A 23,895-nucleotide genomic window follows, 5' to 3' on the forward strand; every position below is an offset into this window, starting at 1 on the left:
CATGCCAGGAGCAGCACCAGGCAGACCTCAAAATGAGTAATCAACCTGGTGAAGCTACAACACAGGACTATCTGCGTGCCAAACTGCATAAGCAGCATGCGATAGACAGAGCTGAGCGATCCCATAACCAACGGATCAGATCTAAGCTCTGCAGTCCTGCCACATCCAGCCATGAATGGTGGTGGAGAATTAAACAACTACCTGGAGGAGGTGGCTCCACAAATATCCCCATACTCAATGATGGGGGAGCCCAGCACATCAGTGCGAAAGATAAGGCTGAAGCATTTGCAACAATCTTCAGCTAGAAGTGCTGAGTTGATGATCCATCTCAGCCTTCTCCCAAAGTCCCCGGCATCACAGATGCCAGATTTCAGCCAATTCGATTCATTCTGCGTGATTTCAAGAAACGACTGAAGGCACTGGATACCGCAAAGGCTATGGGCCCTGACAATATTCCGGCAATAGTACTGAAGACCTGTGCTCCAGAACTTGCCGCACCCCTAGACAAGCTGTTCCAGTACAGCTACAACACTGACATCTGCCCGGCAATGTGGAAAATTGCCCAGGTATGTCCTGTACACAAAAAGCAGGACAAGTCCAACCCGGCCAATTACCGGCCCATCAGTCTACTCTCAATCATCAGTAAAGTGATGGAAGGTGTCATCAACAGTGCCATCAAGCGGCACTTGCTTAGCAATAACCTTCTCAGTGATGCTCAGTTTGGGTTCCGCCAGGGCCACTCAGCTCCTGACCTCATTACAGCCTTGGTTCAAAAATGGACAAAAGAGCTGAACTCAAGAGGTGAAGTGAGAGTTACTGCCCTTGACATCAAGGCAGCATTTGACCAGGTATGGCATCAAGGAGCCCCAGCAAAATGGAAGTCAATGGGAATCAGGGTGAAAACTCTCTGTTGGTTGGAGTCATACCTAGCACAAAGGACATCACTGCAGGAGTTCCTCAGGGTAGTGTCCTAGGCCCAACCATCCTCAACTGCTTCATCAATGATCTTCCTTCAATCATAAGGTCAGTAGTGAGGATGTTCGCTGATGATTGCACAAAGGTCAGCACCATTCACGACTCCTCAGATACTGAAGCAGTCCATGTAGAAATGCAGCAAGACCTGGACAATATCCAGGCTTCGGCTGATAACTTGCAAATAACATTCGCGCCACACAAGTGCTAGGCAATGACCATCACCAACAAAAGAGAATCTAACCATCTCCCCTTGACATTCAATGGCATTACGATTGCTGAATCCCCCACTATCAACATCCTAGGGGTTATCATTGTCCAGAAACTGAACTGTAGTAGCCATATAAATACCGTGGCTACAAGAGCAGGTCAGAGGCTAAGAATCCTGTGGTGAGTAACTCACCTCCTGACTCCCCAAAGCCTGTCCACCATCTACAAGGCACAAATCAGGAGTGTGATGGAATACTCTCCACTTGCCTGGATGGGTGCAGCTCCAACAACACTCAAGAGGCTCGCCACTATCCAGGACAAAGCAGCCCGCTTGATTGGCACCCCATCCACAAACATTCACTCCCTCCACCACCGACACACAGTGGCAGCAGTGTGTACCATCTACAAGATGCACTGTAGCATCGCGCCATGGCTCCTTAGACAGCACCTTCCAAACCCGCGACCTCTACCAACTAGAAGGACAATGGAAGCAAATGCATGGGAACACCACCACCTGCAAGTTCCTCGCCAAGTAACACACCATCCTGACTTGGAACTATATCGCCGTTCCTTCACTGTTGCTGGGTCAAAATCCTGGAACTCCCTTCCTAACAGCACAGTGGATGTCCCTACCTCACATAGACTGCAGCGGTTCAAGAAGGTAGCTCACCACCACCTTCTCAAGGGCAATTAGGGATGGGCAATAAATGCTGGCCTGGCCAGCGATGCCCACATCCCATGAATGAAAAAAAAACTCCGCTCCTGCCTCAGCTTATCCGCTACTGAAACCCTCATCCATGCCTTTTTTACCTCTAAACTTGACTATTCTAATGCACTCCTGGCTGCCCTCCCAATTCCTACCCTCTGTAAACTTCATCATCCAAAACACTGCTGCCTGTGTCCTGACTCGCACCAAGTCCCATTCACCCATCACCTCTGTGCTTGCTGACCTACTATCGGCTCCCAGTTAAACATTTTAAGGATTTTTAAAACCCTCACTTTTGTTTACAAATCCTCCAATGGCTTTGTGCCTTATCTCTGTAATCTCCTCCAGCCCCTCTGTGCTCCTCTAACTCTGGCCTCTTGAGCATCCACAGTTTGGTGGCCGTGCCTTCAGCTACCATGGCCCTACGCTCTGGAATTTCCTCTCAATCTTCTTAATCACTTTCCTCCTTTAAGACGCTCCTTAAAACCAACTTCTTTGACTAAGCTTTTGGTTATCTGCCCTAATATCTCTTTATGTGGCTCAATATCAAATTTTCTTTGATAATGCTCCTGTGAATTGTCCGGGGACATTATATTATGTTAAAGGTGCTATATAAACACAAGTTGTTGTTGTAATAATAGGGTGCAAGAGGGAGATATGCTAAACCTTTATAAAACCCAGGTTAGGCCTCAACTGGAGTACTCTGTTCAGTTCTTCGCTTTACACTTCAAGAATTACATCAAGGCATTCGAGAGGGTGCGGAAGAGATTTAGTAGAATGACACGGGATGAGGGACATTCGTTACGTGGAGAGACTGGAGAAGCTGGGGTTGTTCTCTTTAGAGAAGAGAAGGTTAAGAGGATATCTGATAAAGATGTTCAAAATCAAGAATGGTTTTGCTCGAGCTAATATAGAAAAACTTTTTCTAGTGGCAGAAGGCTCAGTAACCAGAGGGCAGAGATTAAAGGTGATTGTGTAAAAAAAAACTGTTTTCTCATGTCACCTCTGTGTCTTTTGCCAAAGAGTTGTAATCTGGAGTGCACTGCATAAAAGGGTAATGGAAGCAGATTCAATTACAACATTCAAGAGAGAAATGGATACATATTTGAAGGGAAAAAAAAGTTACAGGGCTATGGGGACAAAGCAGGAGAGTGGGATTAATTGGATAGCTCTACTAATGAGCCGGCACAGGCATGATGGGATGAATAGCCTCCTTCTGTGATGTATCATTCTATGATTCTGTGACTGTGGTTCCAGAATATTGACTAATGCCATTGTGGGAGCATCATCATCACAACGGTTCAAGGAGAAGGCCCATCATCATCACCTTCTCCGGGCAACTTGGGATGGGCAATAAATGTGACTTACCAGCATTGCACACATCCCAAGAACAAATAGAAAATCAGCAGTATTACATCGCACGTTTAATATCACTGCAATGTATCATTTTTTCCACACCTGCACTGCACATGGAGCACAACTGGACTTTACACAGAATATACTGAAGAGGTATATAATGAGAGGTACATCTATCAATTATGGTGATACCAATGAATTGCCAATACCAGCTGAAGTGAGAGTAAACCTGAGGTCATAAAATGGTAAAGAAAAGCTCCAGGACTCTGTGGTGTGTTCGTTAATCTGTTGATCTGTAGCACAGAATGAATGATCTGAAGCTGATTTATGCCAGGTTTAGCAAAGTAGCTGCCAAAATTTATACAATACAGTATCTTGGCCTAAGTGGCATCTATCCATTTTCCTTTTTTCCAATAAACCTACTGTAGATCCTCAGCGGCATTACATAAAGCAAAAATGTACTGAACTTAATGTGATATCCCTCTCGGATTAAAAGAATAAAATAGGTTGAAACTTGCCAGGATTGATTTTAACTGCTCCTGCCAGCTGGGAAACAAATGGCAGTGGTTCAGTCGCCCAATTTGCATCCCTGCCCAATTTTCCTTTCTATTGATTTCATTGACACGTCTACCTCAACAGCACTTCTTTTTAAATCCCATTACTGGTTACCAGCACAATCTGCAGGGCTAACCCACATGTGTGGATAAGTTTACTTGTACCATTTCGCAGCATGAGAAAAAAGGATGCTCACCCACCTCTTGCTCCATCCATTATAACTGGCTGAACCACAAAGCATTGATTACAATGAACTTCGCAAAACCCACATTAAAAGCAAACAGGGTTTGAGGAAAAGGCTGGGCTGCCAGACATGCAATTACTGTTCATTTATTCTCACAAGCTCAGAGTAAATGCTGTTTTGATGTGCATTTCAGGAGAAGTTGACAAAGGATTGCATGACTGTTACACCTGGCTACTGAGTGCCCAACTAGCTAGTCTTCAACAGGACAAAGGGCATTTAATTTTATGACTAATATCATTGACATAGACTGGAGAAGAAGTAGATCAACATACCTCAGGAGGACTTGAAGACGAGAGTCCTTCCGACTAATTGATTTGAGCACTACCAGAACCAACTGGTTTGGAGGCAACTGGTGGAAAGTGTTAACAAAAAGAAAAAAAAACAGAAGATGCTAGAAATCTGAAATGAAACAAAACGTGCTTGAAACACTCAGCAGGTCAGTCAGCATCTGTGGAGAGAACAGACAAGGCAATGTTTCAGGCGTCAGTACAGGTGAAAAATGTTGCTTGATATGAGTGCTGATCCACTGTTGAATAATACAAGCTGAGAAGAGAGTCACTCTTGACAAGATGTACAGATGAGGAGCGGCTCTTTGACCACATGGCAGAAGGCACAACTGATAACAATGGACACATCTGGGTTTACCACAAGAGAATGTTTGAGACTTTGTGATTTGATTGAGTGGTAGACTGCAGTTACTAAGGAGATTCCAACATTAGTAAAGGCATTTCTGGTGAACGTAGGAATGATGAGACGAAAAGACAATAAGGTCCATCTAGTTTGCCTTCTACCATCCTGGTAGTCACATGATACAGCAATCGTGGAATTGCTGACATATCATGGCAATCAATCTTAGTTGATTAGTCTACAACAAACCCAGACATGACATGAAGAAAATCCCTAGTGGTGGGAATCATAGGTCCAAATTCAACTGACTGAGACCTTTTTCCTTCCAGGCTGTTTTGTTCATCATCTACAACATATTAATGAGACATTTGTCCTCAAATCAGATTCATCTAAAAGAATCATATTTCAGTAATGCTGATACATCTACATTTATTTTCACTGAAAAAAACAAAGTGAAGGGCTACAGCCCAGAATGCAGGACACCACCAAGGTTAAAAGAACAAAGGAGAAATTGAGATAAATCAAGAAGCAATGATCATGTGATAACAGATTTTAAAAGAAGATTGTAGAAGGAAGATAAGACTGAGTGTAGGAATTACAGTTTGAGACGCTGATAAGGAATACTTTAGAGCAGGAGACTGTGTGATGAGTCCTGATCTTAAGACAATGGGTAAGACGTTCAGGAGAAGGAACAGCTGTAGGTTCTCATATGCGGAGCTTAGAAGGAAGAAAGGAATATTTAGAGAAATGTGAACCATGGCAAGTGATGATAATGCAGAGAAAAACAAAACATTGCAACAATTGTTTCCACAGAGCTGTGTGGTTTAAGGCCTTGCAGCAATTAGGAATATGCTATGCAGGGAACAATGGCCACACACAAACAAATGTCTCTAGGATGCACACATGCACGGCCACACATCATTCCTAAAGGGACTGAACAGTGCAACAAGCTGGCTAATTACAGCAAACAAAAGTTACAGGCAACGTTGGTTGAAACAGAGTGAGGGTGTGTGTGAGAGAGAAAGAGATTGAGAGAGAAAAAACAGTGAGGCATCCTGTCCATTCATGCAAGAGTAGCTAAAAGGTCTCACCAAATATGATAGTAATCACATTTTTCTACAAACCTGGGATTTATAAAGTTGAGAAGAAGTGTTTGGCACAAAAAAGTTGAGTTTCACTGAGGTAGCTTTAGGAATGGAGGAGATATGCAAGTTCTATTTGACATTGTGAGCTCAAAATTTATGGCTAAATTTTTGAGAAACATGACAAAATGTATCCTTGAAAAATTAAACAAGAGATGATATTATGGAGGAACTATAATACATACCAGCTCCAGTCGTAATTCCTCACATAATGGTGCAGTCCATATCTGCCAGGCGGAAGACCTGGACAATATCCAGGCTTGGGTTGTTAAGTAGCAGACAACATTCATTCCATACAAATGTCAGGGAACAGAAACATAGAAAATAGGAGCAGGAGTAGGCCATTCGGCCCTTCGAGCCTGCTCCGCCATTCATTATGATCATGGCTGATCATCCAACTCAGTAGCTGGTTCCTGCTTTCGCCCCATACCCTTCGATCCCTTTAGCCCCAAGAGCTATATCTAACTCCTTCTTGAAAACATACAATGTTTTGGCCTCAACTGCTTTCTGTGGTAGAGAATTCCACAGGCTCACCACTCTCTGGGTGAAGAAATTTCTCCTCATCTCAGTCCTGAAAGGTTTATCCCATATCCTTAGATTATGACCCCTGGTTCTGGACTCCCCCACCATCGGGAACATCCTTCCTGCATCTACCCTGTCAAGTCCTGTTAGAATTTTATAGGTTTCAATGAGATCCCCCTCACTCTTCTGAACTCCAGCGAATATAATCCTAACCGACTCAATCTCTCCTCATACATCAGTCACGCCATCCCAGGAATCAGTCTGGTAAACCTTCGCTGCACTCCCTCTATAGCAAGAACATCCTTCCTCAGATAAGGAGACCAAAACTGCACACAATATTCCAGGTGTGGCCTCACCAAGGCCCTGTATAATTGCAGCAAGACATCCCTGCTCCTGTACTCGAATCCTCTCGCTATGAAGGCCAACATGCCATTTGCCTTTTTTACCGCCTGTTGCACCTGCATGCTTACCTTCAGCGACTGATGTACGAGAACACTTAGGTCTCGCTGCATATTCCCCTCTCTCAGTTTATAGCCATTCAGATAATAATCTGTCTTCCTGTTTTTGCTACCAAAGTGCATAACCTCACTTTTATCCACATTATACTGTATCTGCCATGCATTAGCCCACTCACTCAACTTGTCCAAATGACCCTGAAGCCTCTCCGCATCCTCCTCACAACTCACCCTCCCACCCAGTCTTATGTCATCGGCAAATTTGGAGATATTACATTTAGTTCCCTCATCTAAATCATTAATATATATTGTGAATAGCTGGGGTCCGAGCACCAATCCCTGCAGTACCCCACTATTAACTGCCTTCCATTCGGAAAAAGACCCATTTATCCCGACTCTTTGTTTCCTGTCCACCAACCAATTTTCTATCCATCACAATACACTACCGCCAATCCCATGCGCTTTAATTTTACATGCTAATCTCTTATGTGGGACTTTGTCGAAAGCCTTCTGAAAGTCCAAACAAACCACATCCATTGGCTCCCCCTCATCAACTCTACTAGTTATATCCTCGAAGAATTCTAGTAGATTTGTCAAGCATGATTTCCCTTTCATAAATCCATGCTGACTCTGCCCGATTCTACCAGTGTTCTCTAAGTGCTCTGCTATAAAATCTTTGATAACGAACTCGAGAATTTTCTCCACCACCGACGTCAGGCTGACTGGTCTAAAATTCCCTGCTTTCTTTCTACCTCCCTTTTTAAATAGTAGGGTTCCATTAGCTACCCTCCAATCTGTAGCAACTGTTCCAGAGTCTATAGAACCTTGGAAGATGACCACCAATGCATCCATTATTTTTAGGGCCACTTCCTTATGTACTCTGGGATGTAGATTATCAGGCCCTGGGGATTTATCAGCCTTCAATCCCATCAATTTCCCCAACACCATTTCTCTACTAATACTGCGTTCCTTCAGTTCCTCTCTGTCCCTAAACCCTGTGTTCCCCAACATTTCCAGTATGATTTTTGTGTCCTCCTTAGTGAAGACAGAACCAAAGTATGCATTTAGTTGCTCAGCCATTTCTTTATTCCCCATAATAAATTCCCCTGTTTCTGACTGTAAGGGACCGACATTTGTCTTCACCAATCTTTTTCTCTTCACATACCTATAGAAACCTTTACAGTCAGTTTTTATGTTCCCCTCAAGCTTGCTCCTGTACTCTATTTTCCCCTTCTCAATCAATTCCTCGGTCCTCCTTTGCTGAATTCTAAACTGCTCCCAATCCTCAGGTCTGTTGTTTTTCCTGGCAAATTTATATGCCTCTTCCTTGGATCTAATGCTATCTCTAATTTTCCTTGTAAGCCATGGTTTGGCTACCTTTCCCATTTTACTTTTGCGCCAGACAGGGATAAACAATTGTTGCAGTTCATCCATGCGCTCTTTAAATGTTTTCCATTGCCTATCTACCGTCATCCCTTTAAGTAACGTTTTCCAATCCATCATGGCCAACTTGCGCCTCATACCTTCATAGTTTCCTTTACTAAGATTCAGGACCCTTGTCTCAGAATCAACTACATCACTCTCCATCTTGATGAAAAATTCTATCATATTATGGTCGCTCGTCCCCCAGGGTCTCGCACCGCTAGATTGTCAATTATTCCTCTCTCATTACACAATACTCAGTCTAGGATGGCCTGTTCTCCAGTTGGTTCCTCAACGTATTGGTCCAGAAAACCATCCCGTATACACTCCAAGAATTCCTCCTCTACGGTATTGCGACTAATTTGATTTGCCCAATCTATATGCAGATTAGAGTCACCCATAGTTACAGATGTTCCTTTATCGCAGGCATCTCTAATTTCCTGTTTAATGCCATTCCCAACATCATCACTACAGTTTGGGTGTCTATATACAACCCCCACTAATGTTTTTTGCTCCTAAGCGTTTCTCAGCTCTATCCATACAGATTCCACATCGTCAGAGCTAATATCTTTCCTCACTATTGCGTTAATGTCCTCTTTAACCAGCAATGCAATTCCACCGGCCTTTTGCTTTTTGTCTGTCCTTCCTAAATACTGAATATCCTTGGATGTTCATTTCCCATCCCTGGTCACCTTGCAGCCATGTGTCCGTAATCTCGACTGTATCATACCCATTTACATCTATTTGCGCGATTAATTCATCCACTTTATTACGAATGCTCCACACGTAAAGGCATAAAGCCTTGAGGCTTGTCTTTTTAACATTACTTGTCCCCTTCCCACTATTTTTCACTGTGGCCCTGTTTTATTCTGGCCCTTAATTTCTCTGCCTATCACTTTTCTTATTCCCCTTACAGTCTTTTGTTCTTGTCTTTGATCCCCCCTCCTCTGACTCCTTGCAAAGGTCCCCCAACCACCCTAGCAAATACTCCCCCTCGGACATCAGTCCCAGTCCTGCCCAGGTGTAACCCATCCAGTTTGTACTGGTCCCACCTCCCCCAGAACCAGTCCCAAAGCCCCAGGAATCTAAAACCCTCCCCCTCACACCATCTCTTCAGCCACACTTCATCCGCTATATCCTGCTATTTCTACTCTGACTAGCACGTGGCACTGGTAGTAATCCTGAGATCACTACCTTTGAGGTTCTACTTTTCAACTTACTTCCTAGCTCCCTATATTCTGCTTTAGGACCTCATCCTTTTTTTAACCTATGTCGTTTGTACCAATGTGTACCACGACCACTGGTTGTTCACCCTCCCCCTTCAGAATGTCCTGGCACCGCTCTGAGGCATCCTTGACCCTAGCACCAGGGAGGCAACTTACCATCCTGGAGTCTCTTTTGCAGCCACAGAAACGCTTATCTATTCCCCTTACAATTGAATCCTCTATAACTATTGCATTCCCACACTTTTTGCTCCTCCCCTGTGCAGCAGAGCCAACCGTGGTGCAACTAATTGGGCTGTTGCTGCTTTCCCCTGAGAGGCCATTCCCCCCCCAACAGTTTCCAAAGCAGTCTACCTGTTTTGCAGGGGAATAGCCACAGGAGATTCCTGAACTGCCTGCCTCGTCCTCCTGCTCTGCCTGATGGTCACCCATTCCCTTCCTGCCTGTGGAGGCTGAGCCTGTGGTGTGACCACCTCTCTGTACGTGATAGCCACAATACTCTCCGCCTCATTGAACAGCTGCCGCTCCAGCTTCAAAACCTGGGCTTCCAGGAGCTGCAGCTGGATACCTTTCCTGCACACATGCTGGTCCCATGCACTGGAAATGTTCCCGGCTTCCGACATGGAGCACGAGGAGCATACCACGGCTTTGAGCATTCCTACCATGACCTAACCCTTTAAATTAAATTAAACCTTCTGGAAGATCTTAATGTCCAATAATATCAGTTACTTTCGGGCCCTTCTTCCCTGGTCCTCGTTACTACAGAACTCCCTAAAAAAAAACACTACTTACTATATTTGAAATAAACTTTAAACTTTTAAACTTTTCTTACCTGAGCTACTTACCCAGCTATTTAGAGCTATTCCCCAACAGCAGTGACTCACCAACCAATCACCTTGCAGCTCTCCTGTCACGTCACTGTTGGCATTTTTTTTCAAAACTCCGGCGCGCTGCCGCTGTACTTTTAAACTCTGCCAGTCGCGCTCCTTCCCGCTGCCGCTGCACTTTTAAACTCTGCCAGTCTCACTCAGTCTCGCTCCTTCCCACTGCCGCTGCACTTTTAAACTCTGCCGGTCTCACTCAGTCTCGCTCCTTCCCGCTGCACTTTTAAACTCTGTCGGCCTCACTCAGTCTCGCTCCTTCCCGCTGTTGCTGCACTTTTAAACTCTGTCAATCTCACTCATCTCAGGAAATGATCATCTCCAACAAGAGAGAGTCTAATCATCTCCCATGACATTCAACGACATTACCAATGCCCGCACCATCAACATCCTCGGGGTCACCATTGATCAGAAACTCAACTGGACCAGTCACATAAACTGCAGAAACTCACTGAAGCTTCTTCGACAGCATCTCCCTAGAAAAGCAGCAGGTGCATAAGAATATCTTCAAGTTGCCCTCCAAATCACCCACCATCCTGACTTGGACTTACATCATCCTTCCTTAATCGCTGATTGGTCAAAATCTTCGAATTGCCGACCTAACAGTACTATAGGAGTACCTTCACAAATGGAGTTCAGTGGTTCAAAAAGAAGGTTCACCACCACTTTCTCAAGGGCAAAAAGGGATGGGCTTTAAACTCTTACAATGCACATTTCCAGAGAATTAACTTTTTTTAAAGTTCAGAGGATGTTTCAGGAATGAGTAAGTTAAATCCAGAATATAATTTTTTGTAAATAATGGGAGTCAGCCAGGGGGACATAAATACAAACTAGTAAAGGCTAAATTTAGGACCTTTATATTCTCCTTTATACAAACATGATCAACATATGGAATAGAGTTCCAGGAAGAATAGTGCAAGCGAAAACTCTGGAATTTTAAAAAACAATTGGATACTGAAATGCAAGATCTCCAGGATCCTTCTTGGTACAGGAACTGAGATAAACCAAATGGCCTTCCTCATCCCTAATAATCTTGTAATCTTGTAAAGAACTTGTGGTACAAGAGCTAAAGTGCACACATCAGCAGAAGAAGCAAAGGTAAATAGTTTGGCTTGATGACTAAATTTGTTAAGTGCCATCTCTGCTATGCCTTACTATTTACTGCAACTTATCTCACAGAAAGTGTAGTTTGCACTAAAAATCAGAAAATATTTATCACTCAAGGGCAATTAGGGTTGGGCAATAAATGCTGGCCTAGCCAGTGACGCCCACATCCCATGAACGAATTTAAAAAAACTCAACCGACGGTTGTTTAGACAGTAGGCAGTATTTTCTACCATTTAGCACCAATACTCGAGAACACTTTCAATGTAATAGGCCGTCTGCATAAAACCTACCCACTTTTCCATTCACGCCAATAAACTAGATCATCTGTAATCCATGTTATTACTGCCACTTTCAGATTGCCATTATTGTACTAGGTATCACACAAGTACAAATTTCAACACAGATGCACCTCTGCAATGCAGTGACTCACCAGTGCAGAGACACCTAGGAGGGTATAATCAGGAATTCAGATGCACACTCTCCTTGATTTTCCATCCATTAGTTTTAACATTAGTTCTTGCCACAGAGGAGACCTGCAGATTAACTGCTATTATCTGACACACTTAAGTCATCGTCTCTCAGCAGAGTCTCAACCTCCTGTCTTAGACCAAAATATGACATCCTGCCATTGTCATCAAGGACACTACTGTTCCTCCTGGCTAAAAAGGAAACCTTTTTTTTTAATGAACTTCCCTTTTCAGTCTCTTTCTAGACCTGCTGCTCTTTAGTGCCTGATGTTCCTGGCGAGACCAGCATCAGGGATGAATGTGTGACTGCATGTTAAAATAGCATTGGATTCTGAATTATACCTTTAGACATTTGCATTTTAGTGAGGCTCTTGCCCACCTGTGATGAGGATCAGAGATGCCACTGACACCCCGGAACAAGAATCATGAATCACTGTGGCACCAAGCAGGAGGGCCACTCCCTCAAAACCCCATTCTCATTGGGTGCGGTGATGTTGAGTGGGTGATAAAATCATTGAATTGTGTTTACATCACATCAGAATGGAGAAAATACTGTTCTGTTTGTCAATATTCTATCCCTGATTATCAGTTAAAGTCTGGCTCGGGTATAAAATTTAAACCCGACCCGGGCCCGACCCGACCACAGCCAACCAGAACCCGACCCGAGCCCAAGCTCTTTAACTTTTTATTGTGCTCGACCCGACCCAACCCAACATGGATCTCCTTCATCTGTTCCGCCGGCAGGCTATTCCTGCAGCTGGAGTTGTGGGGAATCATGGGTAAGCCTGATCCCGTGACTTCCCAGAAGCAGTGTCCAGCTCGACGCGACCCGAGCCCGAATGCTGGACTCGGAATTTCAACCCGACCCGACCCGAACCTGACATGTAGTCGAGTCTAGTCGGGTTCGGTTCGGGTAGCCAGGCTTTAGTATCAGTGCTGGGATGCTAGGAATATCCACTGCTGACCCTGGTCAGGCAGAGGTTCACTCATCATCATCAATGAAACAAAAAATTTACATTTAGAAGGCACCTTACACACTTGGTTCCATCTGCCTAGTAACAGGTTGTGACATGGGAATTCTCAGTGTTCAGAGTCGCTACCCACAATTCCTGCAGCACTGAATTTTTGGAATTGTTGGAGCCTCTGCCCCGTACTTGGGTCCTACAGAATACACAACATAACAACAACAACTTGTATTTATATAGCGCCTTTAACATAGTAAATCATCCCAAGGCACATCACAGGAGAATTATCAAACAAAACTTGACACTGAGCCACTTAAGGAGATATTAGGGCAGAAGAGCTTGGTCAAAGAAGTAGGTTTCAAGGAGCATCTGAAAGAAGGAAATAGGGGAAGAGACACAGAGAAGTTTAGGGAGGGAATCCCAGAGTTAAGGGTCTTGGCAGTTGGAGGCATGGCCACCAATGGTGAGTTTTTAAAATTGAGGATATACTCAAGAGGCCAGAATAGAGGATAGCAGGGTTGGCTAAGATTACAGAGATAGGGAGGGGCAAGGCCATGGAGGGATTTGAAAACAAAGGTGAGAATTTTAAAATCAAGGTTTTGTGTAATTGGTAGTCAGTGTAGGTCAGTGAGCACAGGGGCGATGGATGAACCGGTCTTAGTGAGAGAATAAAGTTGGAGCACTGCAGTTTAACAATAGCTACTCATTAATACCCATTGTCCATGCACAGAGGGCACAGTCATGAGTATGTAGTATGTAGTAGTAGAGATACAGCACTAAAACAGGGCCTTCGGCCCACTGAGTCTGTGCCAACCATCAACCACCCATTTTTATACTAATCCTACACTAATTCCACATTCCTACCACATCCCCACCTGTCCCTATATATTTCCCTACCACCTACCTAAACTAGGGGCAATTTATAATGGCCAATTTACCTATCAACCTGCAAGTCTTTGGCATGTGGGAGGAAACCGGAGCACCCGGAGGAAACCCACGCGGACACAGGGAGAACTTGCAAACTCCACACAGGCAGTACCCAGAATTGAACCCGGGTCGCTGGAGCTGTGAGGCTGCAGTGCTAACCACTGCGCCACTGTGCCGCCCATGCTCATATGGTAGGAAGAAATACAAGGGTTGCAGGAAAGGCCACAAAATACTTGCAGTCAACATATATTTTTCTTATGCAAAAATGCAATAGATTTGTTAAGACCATCCTCTTTGCTTGTGTGCCCACTGCTCCAAGCATTTCTGATTAGGCACTGGACAACAGTGGACTTTACTTAAAATGCACAGTATATAAGTCAGCACCTGAAAAGGGTTTTTGTTTCTTTTTATTTCTAGTAAGTTTACTTACTGTAAATAAAATTCAAATTACCACCACTCCCATTCAGGAAATTCCTTTAACTGGAATGGTCCCATTAACATCTTTTCTCAAGCCAGTTTTATGATGTGAGGTACTTTATGTAACGTATTGGATCATTCCCTCCCTATTAACTAATGTTTTGCCAACAGCTTCCCAACCTGACAGTAAAAACTTGCCATTTCCATTCCCCATAAATATATTTGTAAAGCTATTTATAGGTGCAATCTTACTGTTGGAAAAGATTTTCAAGACACAGGGCTCTGCATCCTGAGCATCTTCACTCGCAGCAAGCTTTCATCACAATATTCCTGTCAAAATATTCTTCAGGAATTCCTTAACTGGCTACAGTGAGTCTGTATGGATATGACATCTTGTGATGTACAATATCACTACTGCACTTATTGCCTCTATGATCTAGAAAGGTTCACACACAATTTAAAAAGCTGACGTCATAACTTCAATTTTATAAGCAAAGAAATGCTCTTCAATGTTTCAGCCATGTTTGTAATGTGAGGTCTAGTACTGGATGAGCACACCAATCAAGCTAAAAATGCAATTACAACCATCTATATAAGTGCAAGACCCACCAAAGCCAGCATTTAAATGGTACTTTGTCAAGGTTTTACAGCACCAGCGGCTTCACACTAGTGATCTGCATGTTTCTACTTGTTGTCAATTCCAATTCAAGCCATGTATTCAGTTTCATTATGAAGTGATCTTTATCCGATTCCAAGCCTGTATAGTTAGTTCAATACTCAAATACTCACGAAGAAAAAGCAAGATGCCCTCAAATTTTCTCCCCCACCTCATTTTCTTAACGCATTCACTCATTCTGTTGGCAAAAGTGGTCAACATTTTCTAACTATGTAATTTATGTGAACTGCAATGGACAGTCATTCCAGTACTGCTTTTGAAATTCTGTCAATGATAGTACTTTAGTGTGAAAATTTATTTTGCATATTCTGCTACGGAATTTGATTTGCCATAGCAAATGTACTTTGAGGGCGGCTCAGCAGACAAGCACATCAGGCAGGAAACAGGAATTGTGCTCCTGGCCACAGCCTCCACAAAGATTTATTGCTTGTCTTCATCTTCAGCCTACTCCTGGACCTCTGACAGACTCTCCAGTTCATGCGAGTCCAATGGGAGGCATCTGTTCCATCAATCTTCAAGGAGTGCTGTGATACTGAACATTCACAGGCAGTGAGAAATCAGGCCATCACTCCAGCCTCACTATAATGATGATGCTGCACTTGGATCTACTACAAATACAGGCCTAGATATGCCCCTTGTAAAGTTCCAGGAAATCCCAAGGCAGCATGGGGGAAACTAGGGATGTGACTTCACAAGACTTTAGCCCTTTGCCTTCTTCAATGTGCTTGAAGAGCAATGATAGTCCTCTCTCCTGTTCCTGGGACTATTTAGCCATATGTATGCACATCTTTCAAAGTGACCAACAGGAACTGAGTTGGCCTGTATTTGAAGCTAGTGTTTCAAAGATGGTTTCACACAGAGTGTTAATACTGCCCAATGACCTCCGTATTACAAATGCATCAGGCAGTCATTCCAATAACAGTCAAGATCTGGTCTAGTTTTAGAAATCCTGCCAAAATTTTTATTTTATGGTAAACATCTTTTGTGCTATTTGGGCTATCTGTCATGGACTTTGACTGACCACCAAATGTATAATGGTATCCAAATACAGTTATTCTTAGAGGTATTCTCTCATTTGACAAAAGTAGATGAAAGATGCTGCATCACGTTTGTAAAGAGAAATTGGTAAGAATGTGATATCATTACGTTTCTATTATCAGATAATGAATTGGGTTGGTACTACATTTTTCAGACCTTCTATAAAGCAAATGGTGTGCACGTAGGGCTGAATCTTCAAAGTATGGAGCAGAGAATTCCCACTATTAGCCATACCTCTTAATCGACGTCTCGCAGAAGCATCCCTCTAATGCCAGGCTGATACTTACATTTCCCTTACCCTTTCGCTGACCGAGATTGTCAAATTAGTACCAATTATCAGTCAATTCTGGCACAGTACTACACTATGAACTTGCACCCATTGAAAACTGGATTGAAATTGCCTGAACTGAGAAACCTTTAGATGAGAAACCTTCTGAATTTGCACCAAGGTTTAAAAAAATTATATAAATGCAGCACTAGCCAGTCACACAAGAAGGCAAATGATGCTACTATTGGTTTGAGACAGATACCTCCTTAGAGTGATGTAAAGCTAGCAATGCTGACAAACAGGGGAACATTTTATAAGTCGTCGCTGCTGGTAGGGAGTCTAGCTTGCCTGACAACCACCTGCATCTCATAATATCACCCCATACTTCCAGCGCCACATCATACTGCTAGGGTAAAAGGTGCTCTGTGCCTGCATGCACTCAGAATTCAGCTTCCCAGAATCAAAAGAACATTAGTGAAGTTCTAGTACAACAGCCGGAACTATGCCAACATTAAATAATGCTTTCAAAATGATGTTTTAAATGTTTGCAATTCCATCAACTCTTGGGGAATGTTTTAAACTTTACTTTGTACTGGTTTCAGTTAAGCAAAGTCTAAGCAATGTGAGACTAGTTTCACAAGGTGGTTGAACAGTGCTTGCCAGAACCCAATCAAGCCAAATTCACTTCCAACCTATACTGCACAGTTTGCATTGTTACTAAACAAAAACTGCTTTGTGTCAACACCATTTATGTGGTTAAAAAATAATTAAAAATGGTTTCACAGCAGAACTGCAAATTGTAATTTGATCTAAGATTTAAAAAGTAAAGAAGTACCTTACCTCCTCCCATTGGTGTATATATCGTATAAGTCTTGAAAGTCTTAATAATCGCAAGAGACTGAGGATTTTTGTAAACCTCACAATTCTCAATGCTCTAGCAGTCTTGTAAACATCAGAATCAAATCCTTTTTCTATAATCAGAAAGATATAATCCACTGGTATGGAAGAAATAAAATCTAAGATAAACCAACTCTTTAAGTATTTCCACTTGATAACATTTGGATCCAGTATGATTTCGGCATTGTCTTCTACAACAATTCCAGTTCTAAAATTGACTATCAAGTCCAAAAGGAAGAAGGTATCAGATGCAACGTTAAAAACAATCCAAATGGTTGATGTCGACTCTGTGAAGAAGGTGATTCCCACAGGAATTATTATGAGATTTCCAACCATAAGCATCAGCATTATCAAGTCCCAGTAAAATCTAAAAGAAGAGGAAAAATGGAAAACAGTAAGTGAAAGAAACCATAACTGTTCTTGAGTTCCAATTTGGTTAGATAGAATAGTTATTGCAAATCCAGTCCACACAACAGATGATCAAAAGTACTTGAATCATCACTAAAAGGCACCTGTGTAATTAATTCAAAATTTCAGATTCAAGAGGCACTGATGTGCTGGCAACAGAGTGGTGAGGATACATCTGTACATCCTGAACTATCACAAGCAGCAACCATCCAACATTGATGAAAGACTGTAATACGAATGTGATATTTCCTATACAAGCTTCTGCTTAAACAATTAAAATTTCAATTTTATAAAGCTTTTTCAAAAATGGTCTCAGTCCAGTGTTAAGAGGAATGTCAGATACATCAGTAATTTCTGGCTTCAAAAGCAGAACATTTCATAAGACGATGCCTCCTTTAAATGCAACAAAGTAATTTTTCTAGCTTCTTAAATAAATGTAGCTATTGACTTCTTTGGCACAGTTATCAGCTATTTAAAATTTTAAACAATCCACCCTCCCACTCGAATAGCTGCTGGAGGTAGCTTTTCATTGAAACTGGCTTTTCCTCTAGCACCTGACATAATGGGCATTCTCCCTGATGTGAAACTAAACAGGGAGTGCTGGCAGGTGTACTTTCCAACAGCAGCCACTGGATAATAATCAGGAGCAGGAAACCAGCTGATTTCATCCCCCTTCTTTAACCTAGGTGTACAGAGAATACTTAAAATCACCTAACTCAGCACAGACGAGAATTTGAAGTTGGAACTTTCCTGATTAGTATGGATCAGTTTCACTATGAGCGGTGCACTTTCAAACTTTAGACATTTCATTTAAATAATTTCAGCTTCAAGATCAAAAAAAGGAGCATTCTATTTTCAGATAGTTAGCCAACCAATTTAGACCAAGGAACGACTATTATCTCTATAACTAACTTACTATACATTACACATTTTATTACCTTTATAAATATCAGTAAAATTATTGGAGAGTTCAATCATACAATTGGGCATCCTTAAGAGCATTCCGTGTTTAATAGCAGCTTTTCTAATGAAGTGACAAATTTGATCATGGGAGCAATCATTCACTGGCATTCTGATTCAAATGTATATTTTTACAAGAGCTTTTTCAAAACCAGTGTGGAAGACATCAAATTGCCTGATATTTTTCTTGAACATGTAAGGATTTGCTTTACAAATTTGTCTTTTTTCTGTATGCTTAGCCATATTACCATGAGGATGGAATATGTACTTGATAATGGAAAAAATTACTTATGTAATATTAAATAGGGGATGGTGGAGACCCAGCTTGTTTCTAATATATATGTTAATATGATCCTTGTAGAAATACAGCAAACCAGAAATTAATGTTTTGTTATATCAAAGGGTGGGAATTTTACATTAAGGACTGACTGATCCAAATCACAAACATGAACCAATCAGGTATCAGAGAAAAATGGCAGAATGGTCCCAAAGCACAAACAATATCTTTGTGCCACATAACCACATCCCTTGCCCTGTTACAAAAGCAAAAGACTGTGGATGCTAGAAATTCCTTGGCTTGTTGTTGTGGCAACCATTAAAATTAAGCATTCACTCCCCATTTTCTATGGTGTGGCTGGTCAGATAATATGTTCTCCCGATGAGTCTGTACACCTCCCTTTGGATCAAATCCATGAAATCACTCAACTAGTTGAAGGCAACAACCACTTGGAGGGAGCAAACATGGTACAAATATCATACAAGTTTCAATCCAGCATGGATAGATGTAGCAAAGATATATCAGCTACAGATAATACGGCCCATAAGCATTAATATATATTTCATATTGAAAGGAGTACATCTACTCCCCAAGCAAAAAACTGAATCTGACAAGATCTAAGGTATCCGCTGTTGTCATGTATTGCATCACTTGTAAAGCATATTTGCCTTTCAATGTACTTTTCCCCCAATGCAACTTTTATGGATACATAAAGGTAGAGTTTATAAGCTTGCATTGCCAATTTAGAGCTATGTATATCCGGAACTAATGGATGGAAAATAGTGTGGGCCTGGTGATATTGCAGGATTTTCATTACCCAAATATCAATTAGAATAATGTTAGAGTAAACGGTAAGGAGGGGGAGGAATTTCTGAAATGTGTTCATGAGAACTTCCTTGACCAGTATGTTCCCGGTCCAACGAGGAAGGAGGCATTGCTGAATCTGATGCTTGGAAATGAGGTGGGCCAAGTGGACTAAGTTTCTGTGGGGGACCACTTGGGTAACAGTGATCATTATATCATAAGATTTAGATTAGCAATGGAGAAGAACAACAAGAATCTAAAGTAGAACTTCTCAATTGAAAGAGGCTAACTTCAATGGGATGAGAGGGTATCTTGAATGGCAGGAAAAACTGTAAAGGAATAATGGGCAACCTTTAAGGAGGAGATATTTCAGGTGCAAGTAAGTGTTATGTGAGCGCTTCTGTTTTTCTGTGTAAAATATGTTTTAAGAAATTATAGTTGCATTTTGGAGATTGAATCATCTGAAGATTGCTGAAATTTGTGTGTGTTTTTATTAAAAGGAAGATCAACAGAAGGTTGACCAGTAAACAAGTTTTTACTGGATGGCCCATGTTTGTAAAGACCCCAGCAAGGGGTTTGACCTGAAGAGCTATTTGCTTATTGACAAATCAGGATTTATGGCTGTCATAGGACTTGCCTCTGGAAAAGGTTGGTTTCATTTTGAACTGTTAAAAAAGCCAGTTGGTTTGGTTAAAACAGGTAGTTGGAGTTTGCTTATTGACCTGCCAGGAGAAGAAGATCCTGCTTATCTTGCTCTTGCAAAGCAAATCCTGTATCACGTTGTACTGTTGCCTCCTGTATTTGAAGAAGTTCTACATTTTTGAAGGAATTTTGCATCAAATGTGTGAGAATTGAAGCCTTTTTTGCTGCACACCTGATGTAAAACCTATGTGAAGCTTTCTGTAGCTGACTCTCTTCGAATGCCTACCCAAATGGACCATCAACTTCGCCTGAAAGGGACTGTTCTGGGAAGATCCTAGTGGCAGCCGCCCATTTGCCTTTGGGACACTGCGCCAAAACAAAGGACTTCCTTTTCTTCTATACAGTCTAAGTTTTTTTTTATTCCTTCTATTTCTTTGTAACAGCTGCAAACAAAAATCCCTTTTTGTTTATTCCGGTTAAACGTTTTTTGTATGTATGTGGGAGTGTGTGAGGGCGAGGATAAAATAAGGGGCTTTAATATTTCAATTCACATGCATCTTTCACTTCATTATTAATTAAGGCTTGGTTTATGATAAACAGATAATGTTGTTGTTTATTAAAGAAACCTGGTTGGTGTGCTTTATTCTGGGGACAAATAGAGCATCTGATTGGCTGTTTCATTAAGTGGGATAATTTAAATATGTGTTGTGACCTGTGGAGAAATAGGAGTGAATTCACAGTGCACTCCTCCCGCCTCGGTCGCTACATGAGGTACATTGCAACAACAGTGAAAGATAAGGGAACCTTGGGTAGCAAGGGAGATAGAGATTATGATGAAACAAAAAAGAGGGTGTATGATGCATGTCAGGTGAATTCTTCAAATGAGAACCAGGTTAGATACAATAAGTTGAGAGGGAAAATTAAGAGGAAAATGAGACTGGCAAAGAGAGAATATGAGAATGGAATGGCTGTTAACATAAAAGGGAACCCAAAAATCTTCTACTGACACGTAAATAGTAAGCGGGTAGTAAAAGGTGGAGTGGGGCCTATTCGGGACAAAGAGGGTGATATATGCTTAGAGGTGTAGGGCAAGGTTAGAATACTTGAGTATCAGTGTTTATTAAGGAAGAGGAAAATATTGGTAGAAGCAGAGTGGGTACAAGTAATGGATGAAGTGAAAATTGTTAGAAAAAATGTACTGGAAAGGCTTGCACCCAAAGTTGCGAAAGGAAGTTGACGTTGGGACAGCAGAAGGGCTTGCCACAATCTTCCAGTCTTCCCTAGATACCGGAGAGGTGCCAGAGGATTGGAGAGTAGCAAATGTGACACCCTTATTCAAGAAAGGGTATAAGGACAGTCCTAGTAACTACAGGTAGGTAAGGTTTTAGAAACAATAATCAGGGGGAAAAATCAACAGGCACTTGGAGAGGTTTGAGTTAATTAAGGAAAGCACTTATGAGTAAAAAGCAGATCCTGCTTGCCTAATCTAATTGAATTTTTTGGTGAAGTAACAGAGAAGGTTGGTGAAGGGAACACGGTGGATGCTATCTATATGGATTGTAAGAAAGCATTTGACAACGTACAACATTGGTACCACGTGCCAAAATTGAGGCTCATGAAATAGAAGGGTCATTGACAGCTTGGATAAAAAAAACTGGTTTAAGAGCAGAAAACAGCAAGTCGTGGTAAATGGCTATTTTCAGACTGGAGAATTATACATGGTGGTGTTCCCCTAGTGTCAATCCTAGAGCCACTTTTTTTTATGACATACATAAATGACTTGGATACTGGAATAGAGTGAAATTTCAAAATTTGTTGATGATACCAATCTTTGAGATGTGGCAGACTGTGAGGATGATACCAATCGACTGCAACAGGACACAGATAGGCTAGCAGAATGGGCAGACAAGTGACAAATGGAATTTAATAAAGAAGTGTGAGTGATGCATTTTGGCAGAGCGATAGGAGTAAAGAGGTCTTGCTGCAATCGTATAAAGCCTTGGTAAGACTGCACCTGGAGTATAGTGTACAGTTTTGGTCTCTTTATCTAAGGAAGGATATACTTGCCATAGAGGGAGTGCAATGGAGGTTCACCAGACTAATCCCTGGGAAAGTGGGATTGTCTTTGGAGGAGAGATTGCAAAACCAGGCCTGTATTCTCTAGAATTTTAAAGAATGAGAACTGATCTCATTGAAACTTACAAAATTCTTACAGGGTGTGACAGGGTGGATGTAGATAGGATGTTTCCCTTGGCTGGTGAGTCTAGAACCAGGGGACATAGTCTGAGAATAAGGAGCAGGCCATTTAAGACTGAGATGAGGAGGAACTTCTTCACTCAGAGGGTGGTGAATCTTTGGAATTCTCTACCCCAGAGGGCTGTGGAAGCTCAATCATTGAGCATGTTCAAGACAGAAATTGCTAGATATCTGGATACTTACGACATCAAGGGATATGGGGATAGCGTGGGAAAGTGGTGCTTCAGTGCCTGATTTATCAAAATATTAAAATACCAGATAGATGTTCCCATCACAGGTTTCATCTGTAACTAAGCAAGACTCTGAATAATTTTGTAACACTTTAATATAACTATTAACTTTGCACTCCATATCTGGCACATCAGCAATTGCTAATTATCTAATAAGTCAGGTGACCTGGTACTATGCAACTTGCTGTTACAATATAGTCATGCAATGGAAAAACCGCAGGCTTGATATATAATAAGTTAAGGGGAATAACCCCTCTGTGAATACCTATCCAGCTAAACTGATATAAATACCAATAAATACCAAGATATAAATACCTGCCTTCAAAATTCCTTATATCTGTACTTATTCAAACTCAGATTAATAATGGAGGAATTTTTTTGTCTTGAATCATGCTCTGCTAAGATGTTTCTAACTTTAGAAATTGCTTTCAGCTAGCAAGACCGAACACAATTCTCAGAGTTTCAATATCCATATCAGTTCAAGCAGTTGCAAAATACAACATTAATTGAAATGACTGATCCAAATCATGCAGTAATTTTCAACCTACAGCTGAAATCAAAAGGGATTCAACCTAGGTACTTTTACTAGCTCGATGCAAATGTCCTGATTCACGGTCCCCAGGCAAAACTCAGAGAAAATGGTGGGAATTACTAATATCAAGTCACTGCGCACCATTAACACTTCTCCCAGTCTCTAGCCGTGCTGTTAATTTGAACAGTTACAAGTATACAGCACCGGGGAACAATGGTTCTTATCTGCCAGTATCTTCTTAGGCTGAACCCTGAGACCACAACTGAGTAAAGCTAGTTTAACTCTTCACAAGACATGTGACGCCTATCGACCAAAAGTGCTTGTTGCTGACAGGTCACTCCCCATTGATAAATGGGAAAACTGAAGGTGAAGACACCTTGGATACTCTCACTCAACGCCTAGTAGCTGGTTAGAGACTGGCATTGGCAGAGGCACTAGATCAGTCACCTGGCTCATGTTTCATTCAAGGATTAATGCTAGCATTAAGGAACAAGTAAACCAATAAATTACAAAAGAAATGATAATTCTAAAATATTCAGAATATCAGCATCCTTCACTGCTGATTTCCGAACATAATTCTCTTGCCAATTTTCTCTTCTCCCCTCCTCTTCTGAAGAAACTGAATGAGGCACACATTCACCTGTATCGGCGCAGGCTTGGAGGGCCGAAGGGCCTGTTCCTGTGCTGTAATTTTCTTTGTTCTTTGTTC

The 23,895-nt window shown here is 41.8% G+C and overlaps 1 protein-coding gene across 1 annotated transcript in view; it reads right to left on the reverse strand.

Annotated features, from left to right (window-relative positions):
* Window positions 1–23,895, reverse strand: part of LOC137381297 (potassium/sodium hyperpolarization-activated cyclic nucleotide-gated channel 1-like) — a 298,099-nt gene that overhangs the window by 235,678 nt on the left and 38,526 nt on the right. The window contains exon 2 of the mRNA XM_068053685.1: window positions 17,021–17,444. Coding sequence (XP_067909786.1) covers window positions 17,021–17,444 — 424 coding nt within the window. The remainder of the gene's footprint in view (window positions 1–17,020; window positions 17,445–23,895) is intronic.

The sequence above is a fragment of the Heterodontus francisci genome, chromosome 1 (genome assembly GCF_036365525.1).
Source record: "Heterodontus francisci isolate sHetFra1 chromosome 1, sHetFra1.hap1, whole genome shotgun sequence".
NCBI lineage: Eukaryota > Metazoa > Chordata > Chondrichthyes > Heterodontiformes > Heterodontidae > Heterodontus > Heterodontus francisci.